General features: G+C 43.0%; 1 protein-coding gene across 2 annotated transcripts in view; it reads left to right on the top strand.

The window, feature by feature from the left end:
- The window catches only part of plppr5 (phospholipid phosphatase related 5), a 182563-nt gene that overhangs the window by 47050 nt on the left and 122668 nt on the right, over window positions 1–12845 (top strand). Inside the window, exon 3 of one of the 2 annotated variants that reach the window (XM_062977987.1) lies at window positions 1363–1551. In XM_062977987.1, coding sequence (XP_062834057.1) covers window positions 1363–1551 — 189 coding nt within the window. Of the gene's footprint in view, window positions 1–642; window positions 1552–12845 lie in introns of those variants that run through there. The other variant, XM_008109228.3, reaches the window with a different exon arrangement.

The raw sequence follows: 12845 nt of genomic DNA, 5'->3' as shown, positions 1-12845 counted from the left end.
GTGGCGCAGGCTGGAGAGCAAGCCAGCTGCAACCAGCTGCAATGAATCACTCTGACCAGGAGGTCATGAGTTCGAGGCCCGCTCGGAGCCTATGTTTGTCTTGTCTTTGTTCTATGTTAAAAGGCATTGAATGTTTGCCTATATGTGTAATTTGATCCACCCTGACTCCCCTTCGGGATGAGAAGGGCGGAATATAAATGCTGTAAATAAATAAATAAATAAATTGTAGTATAAATTGCGATATCTGTATGACGAGATGTCAGATATTCCAAGCGTTGTGGCTACTGGGATATTTGTACCATGAGATGTCAGATATCTCAAGCATTGTGGATACTGGGATATCTGTACTATGAAATGTCACCTATCCCAAGCGTTGTGGATACTGGGATATCTGTGACAAGATGTCAGCTATCCCAGGCATTTTGGATATTGAGATATCTGTATTACGAGATATCAGTTATCCCAAGCGTTGTGGATACTGAGATATCTGTACCATGAGATGTCAACTATTTCAAGCATTTTGGACATGCCAAGCCTTTCGGATAAGGATGCTCAACCTGGCTAGGCTTTCCTTGGGTTTCTTTGGTGACGCGAAGCAGTCAGTTGCCAGCAGAAGAGCATCAGGAGGAGGAGGAGGCTCAGAGAGACACAGATAAGACACATGGGAGGCTCCGATTGGGGAGCCTGGGGGAGTGAACGCTTCCGCTGTGTGTGTGTGTGTGTTTTAAGCGAGTCCCCAAAAATCCTTCTAGGGGAGAGAGCGAGGCAAGGGCGGAGCGGCGAGGGCTAGAGAGCGAGAGCGAAGAGGGAGAGCGCTTCCTCGGAGGCCCCCACCCACCTGGCTCTGCCCACCCCCTCGGCTCCCCGGCAGCCTTGGAAACGGCATTTGCGTCGCCTCCGCGATCGAGGAGAAGAAGAAGGGCTCCCTTTCTCTCTGGGCGACCAAGAGGTGCTCCAACAGCGGGCAAAAGGGGCTCCCCAGGAACCCCCTTCCTCGGGAGGCGACTGGAAGAGCGGATGGCTCGTTGAAAGGCTCTGTCCGTGGAATCGGGGGACGAGGGCGGATCTGCTCCACGGGTGGATGGTGGTCCTGCCTCTCCTCGCACCCATGGACTCGCGGGTCTCCTCCTCGGCTTCCCCTCCTCTTCCTCCTCCTAATCCGGCTCCTGCCTCCCGGGACTAACCGCCCCTTCTTTCCGCCGTGGATGCGGCCGGGGAGCGGGCGGAGCGCGCAGCCGAGGCGGGGGGCTGCCGCGGCCGCCGGACTCCTGCTACATGCCAGTGCCCTCTCCTCTTCTGCCTCTTCTTCCTCCGCTCCTCTTCCTCTTCCTCCTCCTCCTCACCAGGATGCTTTACTTCCAGATGGTGATCATGGCCGGGACCGTGATGCTGGCCTATTACTTCGAGTACACCGACACCTTCGCCGTCAACGTGCAGGGCTTCTTCTGCTACGAGAGCGCCTACCGCAAGCCTTACCCGGGGCCCGAGGAGAGAAGCGCCGTGCCGCCGGTCCTGCTCTACTCGCTCGCCGCCGGCGTCCCCGTCTTGGTGGTAAGCGAGCCCCGGAAAGGCGCCTCCCTGCCTAAAGCAGACGCTCCTCTCGCCTCCCAAGTTGGTCCAACTTGTTGAAGGGAAGAGGCCATGGAAGCCGGAGGGAGGAGGGCTGGACCAATTGGGGCCAAAACAGCATGGACCAAGTTACAACCACTGCAAGTGGGGGACTCAAGCCTTCACTAACGTTAGACTAGAGCAGGCAGGGACATACTTGGGCCCTCCAGGTGTTTTGGACTTCAACTCCCACAATTGTGGGAGTTGAAGTCCAAAACACCTGGAGGGCCCAAGTATGCCCATGACTCATGTCTGGTTGGTAGGACCCAGCACTGAGATAAAATATTGAAGCATTCTCTCCTGACGTTTCACCTGCATCTATGGCAGGCATCCCCAGAGGTTGTGAGGTCTGTTGGAAACTAGACAAGGAGGTTTATATATCTGTGGAGTGTCCAGGATGGGAGAAAGAACTCTTGTCTGTTTGAGACAGGTGTTTTTTTCCCCCCATGTCAGGAACAACTTGAGAAACTGCAAGTTGCTTCTGGTGTGAGAGAATTGACTGTCTCCAAGGATGTTGCCCAGGGGATACCCGAATGTTTTGATGTTTTTACCATCCATGTGGGAGGCTTCTCTTATGTCCCCGCATGGAGCTGGAGCTGATAGAGGGAGCTCACCAGCACTCTCCTCGGGTTGGGTTCGAATTGGCAACCATCAGGTCAGCAACCCAACCTTCAAGTCCTCAGTCCTGCTAGCTACCAGGGGCTCTCCTTTGAGGCAAGTGTGAATGCTTCAATTGGCCACCTTGATTGACATTGAATAGCCTTTAAGCTTCAAGGTCTGGCTGCTTACTGCCTGGGAGAATCCTTTTTTTGGCCCTGATTCATTCATGCCTTGAATTTCCCTGTTTTTGAGTGTTGTTCTTTATTTACTGTCCTGATTTTGGAGTTTTTTTAATACTGGTAGCCAGATTTTGTTCATTTTCATGGTTTCCTCCTTTCTGTTGAAATTGTCCACATGCTTGCAGATTTCACTGGCTTCTCTCACACACTCAGATTACACCACTCAGAAAACAGAGGGCCAGCTAACACCTCTCAACAAAGGATTCCTCCCAGGCAGTAAACAGTCAGAACTTGAAATTGAAAGGCTATTCAATGCTAATCAACGTGGCCAATTGAAACATCCATACCTTCCTCGAACATACAAGAGTACACGAACCCTAGAACTAGGCATGTGGAGGTTAAGCCTTCCCTCAAACTTGGCTGGGTGTGAAAAATGGGCCACCAAGATCCATATGATTGAGTTCCCTCTGTGTTGACAGTCACAAGTGTTTGGAATGACCCCATACTAAGGAGAAGGAATATTGAAAAGAAATGACAGGTTTGTTTTTTTTAGGTACTTGATACATGGAATCTAGAACTGGGATTTGAAGGGGTCAATCCTTCCCTAAAACTAGACTAGAGGGGCAAAATGGGACCCCCAAGACTCCTCTGTGGCTGGGTCCCTCTCCTTTATGGCCAGTCAGAACTGTATGGAATGACCCAGTGCTGAGAAGGAATGTTGAGAAAGTATTGGACCAATAAGGGGAAAAAAGAAGGATTTTATGGAGGTACTTAATTCATGGACCCTAGAACTGGAAGCGTGTGTTCGTGTGTGTGTGTGTGTGTGTGGGGGGGGGGGTTAATTAAGCCTTCCCCAAAACTAGGTTGGAAAGGCAAAACTTGGCCATCAAGCCCCCCCCCCCCCAACAGCTGTATAAAATCCACATTGAACTGGATTATATGGCAGTGTGGACTCAGATAACCCAGTTCAAAGCAGATATAGTGGATTATCTGCCTTGATATTCTGGGTTATATGGCTGTGTGGAAGGGCCTCAAGACTCCTCTGTGGTTGAGTTTCCTCAGGTGTTATCAGTCAGAAGTGTATGGAATGACCCTGCAGTGAGAAATACTGAGAAGGAATGTTAAGAAAGTGTGGAACCAGCTGAGGAAAGAAATGATGGAATTTATTTTGGCGATACTTAGTACATGGACCTAGAACTGGGCGTGTGGGGTTTAACCCTTTCCTAAAACTGGGCCAGAGAGATAAACTTGGACCACCAAAACACCAGTGTTGTTGAGTCCCCTCCAGTGTTGTCAGCCATAAGTGTGTGAAAGGACCCAGTGCTGAGAAGTACTAAGGAAAAGGAATATTGAAGAAGTATTGCACCAACTGGGAAAATAAACAGTGGGATTTTTTGAGGTATTTGATATGTGGAACCTAGAACTGGGAGTGAGGTTCAAGCTTGCATTAACATTAGATTAAAGGGGCAAAATGGGACCCCCAAGACTCCCTATGTGGCCAGTCAGAAGTGTATGGAAGGACCCCACGCTGAGAAGAAATATGGAGAAAGTACTGGACCATTTAGGTAAAGAAATGAAGGGTTTTTTTTAAAGTTATTTAGTACATGGAGCCTTGAACTGGGAGTGAGCAGCTTAAGCATTCCTTCAAACTAGGCTGGAGGTAAAAAATGGGCCACCAAGACATATGTGGTTGCGTTCTCTCATGTGTTGTCAGTCACAAGTGTATGGAATGATCCAACTCCAAGAAATACTCAAGGAGAAGGACTACTGATAAAGTATTGCACCAAATGGGGAAAGAAATGACCGGTTTTTTCAAAGGTACCTGATACATGGAACCTAGAACCGGGAGTGGAGGGGGGCAGTGCTAAAGGGAGAAAGGCGAGGTATAAAACTAGGTTGGAAGGAGAAAAATGGTCCCTGTATGATTGAGACCCCTCATGGAAAAGAAATATTGAGAAAGTATTTGACCAACTGGGGAAATAAATGATCAATTTTTTTAATACTTAGTATAGACCAGGCATGGGCAAACTTGAGCCCTCCAAGTATTTTGGACTTCAACTCCCACAATTCCTAACACACCTGGAGGGCCCAAGTTTGTCCATGCCTGGTATAAACCCTAGAACTGGGAGTGGGGGGCTTAAGTCTTCCCTAAAACTAGGCTGGAGGGGCAATAATTGGGCCACCAAGGCTGAGCTTCCTCGTGTGTTTTGAGTCTGTGGTTGAGCTTCCTCATGTGTTAGGAGTCAGAATTATATGGAATGACCCAGCGCTGAGAAATGCCAAGGAGAATAAATATTGGATCAATTCAGGAAAGAAACAATGGATTTTTGGAGATATTTAGTACATGGACCCTAGAAGTGGGAGTGGGGGTTTCAAGCCCTCCTTAAAATTAGGCTGGTGGGGTAAAATGGGACCCCCAAGGTTCCTGTGTAGTTGAACCCCTGCATGTGTTGTCAGTCAGAAATGTATTTCTCTTTCTTGGTACCTCACCTTTCTATATAGGGATATATATGTATGAAATGACCCAGCGCTGAGAAATACTAGGGTGAAGACGTATCGAGAAAATCTTCATACTGAGCAATATTAAGAAAGATGGAGCCTTTCCAGGACTCATGAAAGATGCCAGCAATCTAGTCAGTGCAGACTTATGTGAGAGTCAGCTGTGCTGAACACATGGAGGGAGCTTTTAAGCAGGCTTCTTGCTTATTAGTCTTCATATTTCAGGATGCTTCAGCGATAAAGGGCAGGCAAAGGAATTTGCTCTCCCTCTGCAAGCCAGATTTAATCCCCTGCCTGCCAGTGTTGAATCCCCCAACCTAAAAAAAAACAAGCCCTGAAATATCTGCTTGAACACCCACCTCTTCCCCTTCCTTCCTTATTTCCTCACAATATTAACATCCACCATTTCTAGCGACTTCACTGGATATTTTTGTGTGAAACGAAGGCTGTCCTTCTCTTTCATTTTCATCCGGATTTCAGATTTATTCATTAGGTCATGGGCTGGACCCATTAAAGATGGGGAGGAGAGGAGAGTTGGAGGCGTGGGCTTCCCCACGTTTACTTCAGCCTAAAGGCTTGTTGTATAAAGGCTGCTGGTTGAAAGGCTCCTCATTTTTTCCCTGTTTAAATAACCAGAAACTGCTCCTCGTCTGCCTGTGTGAGGGAATGAGCATGCTTTGCATTTCTTTAAAATTATTATGAAAGCTCCGTGCCCGACATGATGGTTCCATTCTTTATTTATTTATCAGAGCTGAAAGCATGTGTTAGTCACAGACTGGTGGGCAGCATTGTGGAGGAGCCGGATGGCCGATAATAGCCGCATGCAAATATTTTAACCAGCAAAAATAACAGACCCTAGCATTTCTGTATATATGTGCTGTTTAAAATGAAGCAGGCGTTTTTTTATTTCTGCTGATCAAGGAGGATGGCATAAACACTTGAGATGATATGCAAAGCAAATCCTATAAACCTCTGCATTTGGTAGGGTCTTTCTGCGATTTTTTTTGGTGGAAAAAAAACCATGCCTATATTATGCTCACATGTTTCAGTAGGCTGTGTGGCCGTGCAGTTTGGTTTGTTTCTGAGCGGAAAGAAGGAAGCATCTGCCTTTCAACAGCTCAGTGTGCAAAGTTGTAGTGTCAGCTGACAAAAGCATTAGCATCATTTAATAATCCCTGACCATATTGAACAGATGAGGAGAGAAAGGGGACAGGGACCATTAGCATTGGATTATGTATAGCCAGGAAAACATACTCATACATATGAAGGCAAGACACTGCATAGAATTATGTTTCTAACCCTTCTGGTGGGTTTTCTCTCTCTTCATCAGTATTAAGGCAATGAAATATATGGGCAATGTGGGTGGGATTTTGAATTTTGAAAAATACAATTCATATTTTTTTATCAGTATGATTCACCTAGTAGTCTCTTTCATTATCAACTGATGTTGCATGCAACCCAGTGTGATACAAAAAACATGGAGCCAGTTTAGCCCCTTGGATGTTTAAACAAGCCTTTGAAAATGTCTAACCCAATGGTCTGTAATCATATACAGCACAACACTTTCATCCCATGTCCTTATTCCTTAGCTACAACTTGCACTATCTCTTTCCCTTCTTGTTTACAGTTGTCCATGTTTTTATGACAGTTGACACTATAGGTCATCGGCACTGTTCTGAGTTCAAATTGTTGTTTTAATACTACTGGTTTTATTTTGCATTGTACTGTGTGTTTATTTTATGTGTTGTTTTAGGCACTTTGTGCCATATGTGGGCCGCCCTGAGTCCCTTTGGGGAGATGGAGGCAGGGTACAAAAATTAAGTTGTTATCATCATCATCATCATCATCATCATAGAACAGAAGGCAGGTATACTTTCCTCCAACTTTGTAAATGTTAAACCGTTGACCCTAAGGTTTATTGCTTGCTTCAGGCAATATTTTTTGAAAATATTATATTTTATAGATTTATGTAGCCATATGGAAGCCGTCTTGAGTCCCCTTTGGGGTAGAGAAAGGCAGGTAAGAAATATAGTAAATTAATAAATAAAAATAATAAATATGCTATCTTGGAAACAAACAAACCCCTCTGGCATAGTCTTACATTATAGCAAGATTTTTCATTTAGTAAATCACAGATGGCTTGAATTTGTATCGTCATATAAAGAAAAAGGTGTGATCGGACCATAAACATGTTTCCTGCTGACACTTGCCATCCTGAAGAAATGATACAGTGGACATTTAGTTGGGGTAAGCCTCATTGAACACTGAGGGATTTACTTCTGAAAAAGCATGCTTAGAACTCCACTTGAGATGTACAGGTGGGGGAAGAGGAAGAGAAAAATATTGCAGGAACACCATGGAAGATTTTAGTACTTTAAAAAAAGGATTGGATTTAGATTACAACTTTTTGTGCTGTTATTTGACATCAAGTCAGCTCTGAGTTATGATGACTGTGAATGAGAAATATCCAAAAGCTCCTGTCATTAACTGTCAGACTTACGGTTTTCTTGCTTCATTAGAAATATGACATGGAATTAATGACAGGCATTCAGCAAGAGGCAGTGGACATCCCTAATAACAATATCATTAGAAAACAAATACTTTACATATTGAATTTGATTTCCTCTAATACATTTGGGTCTTAACAAAACTATAGCAGGACAAGTTGCTTTTACACACATACACACAGAGAGAAGTTTATCAGGGATTATATTCATTTATGTAGATGATACTTGTAGAACTCATATACAAACCTATAGACTTTATAGTATATGCCTTATACAGGTTGAGTATACCTTCTCCATAATGCTTGGGGCCAGAAGTGTTTTGGATTTTTGTAATAGTTTGGAATGCCTGTGTTCGCCCATCATTGAATTTTTTTAAATTCGTGTCAAGAGTGACTTGAGAAACTGCAAGTTGCTTCCGGTGTGAGAGAATTGGCCATCTGCAAGGATGTTGCCCATGGGATGCCCAGATGTTTGATGTTTTACAATCCTTGTGGGAAGCTTCTCTCATGCCCCCACATGGGGAGCTGGAGCTGGCAGAGGGAGCTCACCCTCTCCCTGGATTTGAACCATCAACCTGTCGGTCAGCAGTCCTGCCAGCACAAGGGTTTAACCCATTGCGCCACCGGGGGGTTCCATCTTTAAAATGAGATCCAAGTCTAAGGTGTAAATGAATTTAGCACAACATTCATTTACACCTTATACACAAAGCCTGAAAGTAATTCTATGCAATACTTTTGTGCATGAAAAGAAGTTCTTTGTTTAGGAAGCAAAGATGTCACTGTCTCAGCCACCCACATGGGCAATTTCAGATTTTAGAATTTTTCAGATTTTGGAATTCTGGGTAAGGGATGCTCAATCTGTATAACCTCATTTGACTCAGTTTTCTCTTTGAAATAAGAACGAAACATTTCTCTTATGTCTTGTTTCTGTAGATGGGTAATGTAGGATTATATGTTTATGCTCAATTGCTGCCCTCCCAATATATCAAAAAGCTGCTGTGGTGGATCTCCCCCTGCCCGTTGGCACTTGATATATGTGAGTTGTATTTTGAAGAACTATTCCTATTTCTTTATATTGCCTGTAGAAGGGGGCAGTGCTTTATTATTTTATTTCAGGTTTAATGCCAGTGGAGGATTATATTACAGGACCAATGGCAGGTGATCAAGAAGAGTAGCAAACACTTAAAAGGAGAGAATGACTTAAGAACACTTGAGAAGCTTTGCCTTAGCCAGAGAAAGTGGTGTCTTTTAAACTGCACTCCACATTATTGGAATATCCACTTTATTCCATAGCTGGATGTTTCCATATTTGGCCCTTTGACACTTTTTAAAATGGATGTTCCACTTTCTCAGCCCTACTGCTGTTCTTCCTATTGCTGTGGCTTCTTCTGCCCAAAGAGAACAGACAATAAGGAAGAAAGAATGCATGTGGGGAAAGACCTACTTTTCTGTTAGGCATGCCACGTGACTAAATCATTGCATCCCAAACACATTGTCTGGTAGGCTATTTCTTAATATAGAAAGCATATGAATTTTGAAGGAGCGTTGTGGCCATATTAAATATTAATGGCACAATTCTGTTTGGCAATATTGTTGAAAGATGGCTATTAAAATACATTTTCTTCCTTTATTTATGCTCCCCAGGAGGAATCTTTTATTATTTATTCTTGGTATATATTAGAACATATTGCTATGTGCAGTATGAAGAATGTTATGAATACAATTAGTTCATTTCTGGTAGAACTTCTATCATTAATACGGTCAACTGCTCAAAGGAGCTTAGGGACACAATGGATTACCTAATTTGGCATGCTATGTCTCATTGCATTCACTTTCAGTGCCAGCTGAATATTATATATTTACTAGCTAAAAACTTAGAAGGTTTGATTAGAAAGTAGGAGTACAGAGCAATTGAGAATTCCTGCCTTTCTCCTAAAGCCAGCTGACTCTACCTCACCTGCTCTCCCATTGCCCTGATTCCCATAGCAGAAAACATAACATTGTCTAAAGCTATTCATGAATGCTGCAGCTTGGAAAAAAAAATCACCTTTTTGGACCAGTTCAAAGGAGATTGTGATTGTAATGATTGGGGATTCTGGGAGCCCTAGTCCAGGGCTTTCCAGAATGTGTGTCATGACATATTAGTGTGTTGGCTGCAGTGTATACATGTGTTGTCTGAATGTAATAAATGAAAAAATATTGGAAATGTATGTTATGATCTTACAAATCATATATTTTAAAAATGAAAATGAAGAGGTTTCGTGAGATATGTTGCATCCCCATATATTTTGATATTATCCTCCTTATTTTTCAGAAGAGCCTGAAAACTTGGCTCTACCAACAGGCTTTTGGCAACTGATTTCCTTAGTTTGGGATTGCCCTCTTTATCCATTCTATTTTTATAGTATTTTTACTCCTTAGCCGTATATAGTCTTAGGTGTATGCCTCCTCCAGCACTTTAATGTGATAACAGTCCCTGGTACCTACTTCTTTCCTAATCTGTACTTTACAAAACTATTTGCACTTTTCTGGCCCACTACCCCTTTAAGGAGCCAACCCAGGTTTTTTTTTTATCAAAGTGTGTTTATTGTTTATTGGTATATGTGATTTTATTTGTTTATGATTTGTTTTTATTGTTGAGTTTTATATTGCTAATTGCCTGGGCTTTGCCCCATGTAAGCCGCCCCAAGTCCCCTCGGGGAGATGGGGCTGGGTATAAAAATAAAATTATTATTATTTATTATTATTATATTATATTTCAATTTATGTATGCACCCGTATCTCTTATAAGGAGTTGGTTTAACTTCCAGTTTGCTACTAAAACTGAATTAAGGTAAAAGTAAAGGTTTTCCCCTGACATTAAGTCTGGTCATGTCCAATGCTGGGGGTTGGTGCTCACCTGCATTTTTAAGCCCAAAAGCCGGTGTTGTCCATAGACACCTCCAAGGTCATGTGGCTGGCATGACTGTATGGAACGCTGTTACCTTCCCGCTGGAGCGGTATCCATTGATCTACTCACATATGCATGTTTTTGAAGTGCTAGGTTGGCAGAAGCTGGGGCTAACAGTGGGAGATCACATCGCTCCCAGGATTCGAAATGCCAACCTTTCAGTTAGCATGCTCAACAGTTTAACCCACTGCACCATCGGGGGCTCCAAAAATGACATATTTCTAAGAAGTGTGTCACCAACATTAAATGTTTGGAAAGCCCTGTCCTAGTCCCTCCAAAAAAACACTTAGAACTAACCCTGCATTTCCTCTCCTCATCTCAATAGCTTATTTCTGATCTAAACTGTAGGTTGGACTGCTGAATCACTCCAGGTTTTATTCTGAACTTTAAGAGAGGTATGAGACCTGCTTTAAAAATGATGTTCAGGACCTTAAATAGCTGCTTTAAAATTATGACTAAAGCCTGGAGCAAATTCGTCACCTCCACTGTCATTGAATTCATCAGCCACAATTGGATTACTGGGTTATTTGTCTGTATCTGTATTTGCACGAGAGAGGGAGATGGCATGAGATCTATTTTAACACGAAGCTTAGTTTGGTTTAAAATTCAACCTCAGCAATTCTATACTTGAAAATAAAAACAAAAGGACACAGGCATTCATTTATTGAGCTGCCACTGAGAATGGCTCTCTAAGCTCCCTCCTTGCTTGTACTTCTGTATGTTGGCAGCAGCATAAAAAAAACACTCTCAGCCAATTTTGAAGTTGGTGAGAAGATGCGAGTGAGAAGGCAGTTTCTTAGATAGCTGAGCTTCAAACCTTGCAATGCTGTCTCAGGATGAAAAATGTGTACCTTGACTTACACCCAGAAACCAGTTAGGAGCTAGTTCAGACTGAGTGGATTAAGCAACTGAGATTTTCCTTTTCTCTCCTGAATGAAGTATTTAATATCCAGAGGTCATCGTTGTGTCAAGATATTTTTAGTGACTCTATTATGTCTTGGAATCTATTTAAGAGTGAAAAGAAGTACACTCTCGCTTGACTCCCTTGGTGTGTGTGTGTTCCTTTAATGGGAACCGTGCGACAGAAATGGCACATTTCCGTTGAGAGCTCCCTACAACCTTTTCCTTTGTGTCTTCTTCACTCCCAGTAGGTCTCGTTTTTGACAGTTAAAAAGTACACATCAACCTAATCTTTTTGTCTCTGTTTGAAATAATTTGCAGGTGATTATAGTTGGCCCTCCATATCCATGGATTCTGTATCTATAGATTCTACCACTCACAGTTTAAAAATATTTGTTAAAAATCTGGAAAGTGAACCTTGATTTTTCTTATTCTATATAAGCCTCCAGTGGCTCAGTGTGTAAAAGTGCTGAGCTGCTGAACTTGCAGACCAAAAGGTCCCAGGTTCAAACAGCAGAGCAGAGTGAGCGCCCTCTGTTAGCTCCAGCTTCTGCCAGCCTAGCAGTTCGAAAACATGCAAATGTGAGTAGATCAATAGGTACCGCTCCGGCAGGAAGGTAATGGTGTGCCATGCAGTCATGCCGGCCACATGACCTTGGAGGTGTCTACGGACAACACCGGCTCTTCGGCTTAGAAATGGAGATGAGCACCAACCCCCAGAGTCGGACACAACTGGACTTAACGTCAGGGGAAACCTTTACCTTTACCTATATAAGAGACACCATTTTATCATGACATTGTATATAATGGGAACATCCATGGAGTTTGCCATTCTATATAATGGAAATCCAGAACCAAATCCCAGCAGGTACCGATGGAATACTCTATTTTATCACACAGTGCATAGTTAAACTAGGAAATTTAAAATCCAAATTTTGCAAGCCCAATGTTCAGTGATATTTACAAACTGAGAGAACTTTTAAAAGTGTTCATACAAATTAATGTAGAAGGAGGCTACTAATAGCTAGCAGATATTCATCAGTGTCAGTTGTTGGAAGAATAACAATGGGATAGTATCATTAACCTCGTGAATTGAAATAGCCCTTTGTTTTGACCCTGCAAGAGCCCTTTTTATTTATATATATTTTATTTGAACCAAGTTGTTGTCTCTGCAGGTTTTTTATTGCTGTTATGGGCATGATGGTAGGGAGGGGGGGAATCATATGGGTTTGTGTATCTTTATGTGTGTGGAGGGGTCCAGCTCTCCAAGATCTCCTGTAGGCTAGTACAGCTCCCTAGCCTCTAATAATTACTCTTCTCTTCTGTAAAGGCTACTAATAATTGGACTATGGTATTGGAGACCAAGGTTCAAATCTCCACTTGTCAGTGGAAATTCACCTTGGGCAAATAACACTCTCTCAGCGTCGGAAGAAGGTAAAGGCAACTGCCATCTAAACAAATGTTGCTCATCATAGGTTCACTTCAGTGTCTCAATAAATTAGAACTAAATTGAAGACTAACAACAACAACAACAACAACAACAACTCTGAGGCCCCTTCTACACTGCCATATAATCCAGATTATCAAAGCAGATACTCTACAT

This window comes from Anolis carolinensis, chromosome 4 (assembly GCF_035594765.1).
Source record: "Anolis carolinensis isolate JA03-04 chromosome 4, rAnoCar3.1.pri, whole genome shotgun sequence".
NCBI lineage: Eukaryota > Metazoa > Chordata > Lepidosauria > Squamata > Dactyloidae > Anolis > Anolis carolinensis.
The sequence above is the reverse complement of the archived record's forward strand: the minus strand, read 5'-3'. Positions and strand labels throughout refer to the sequence as shown.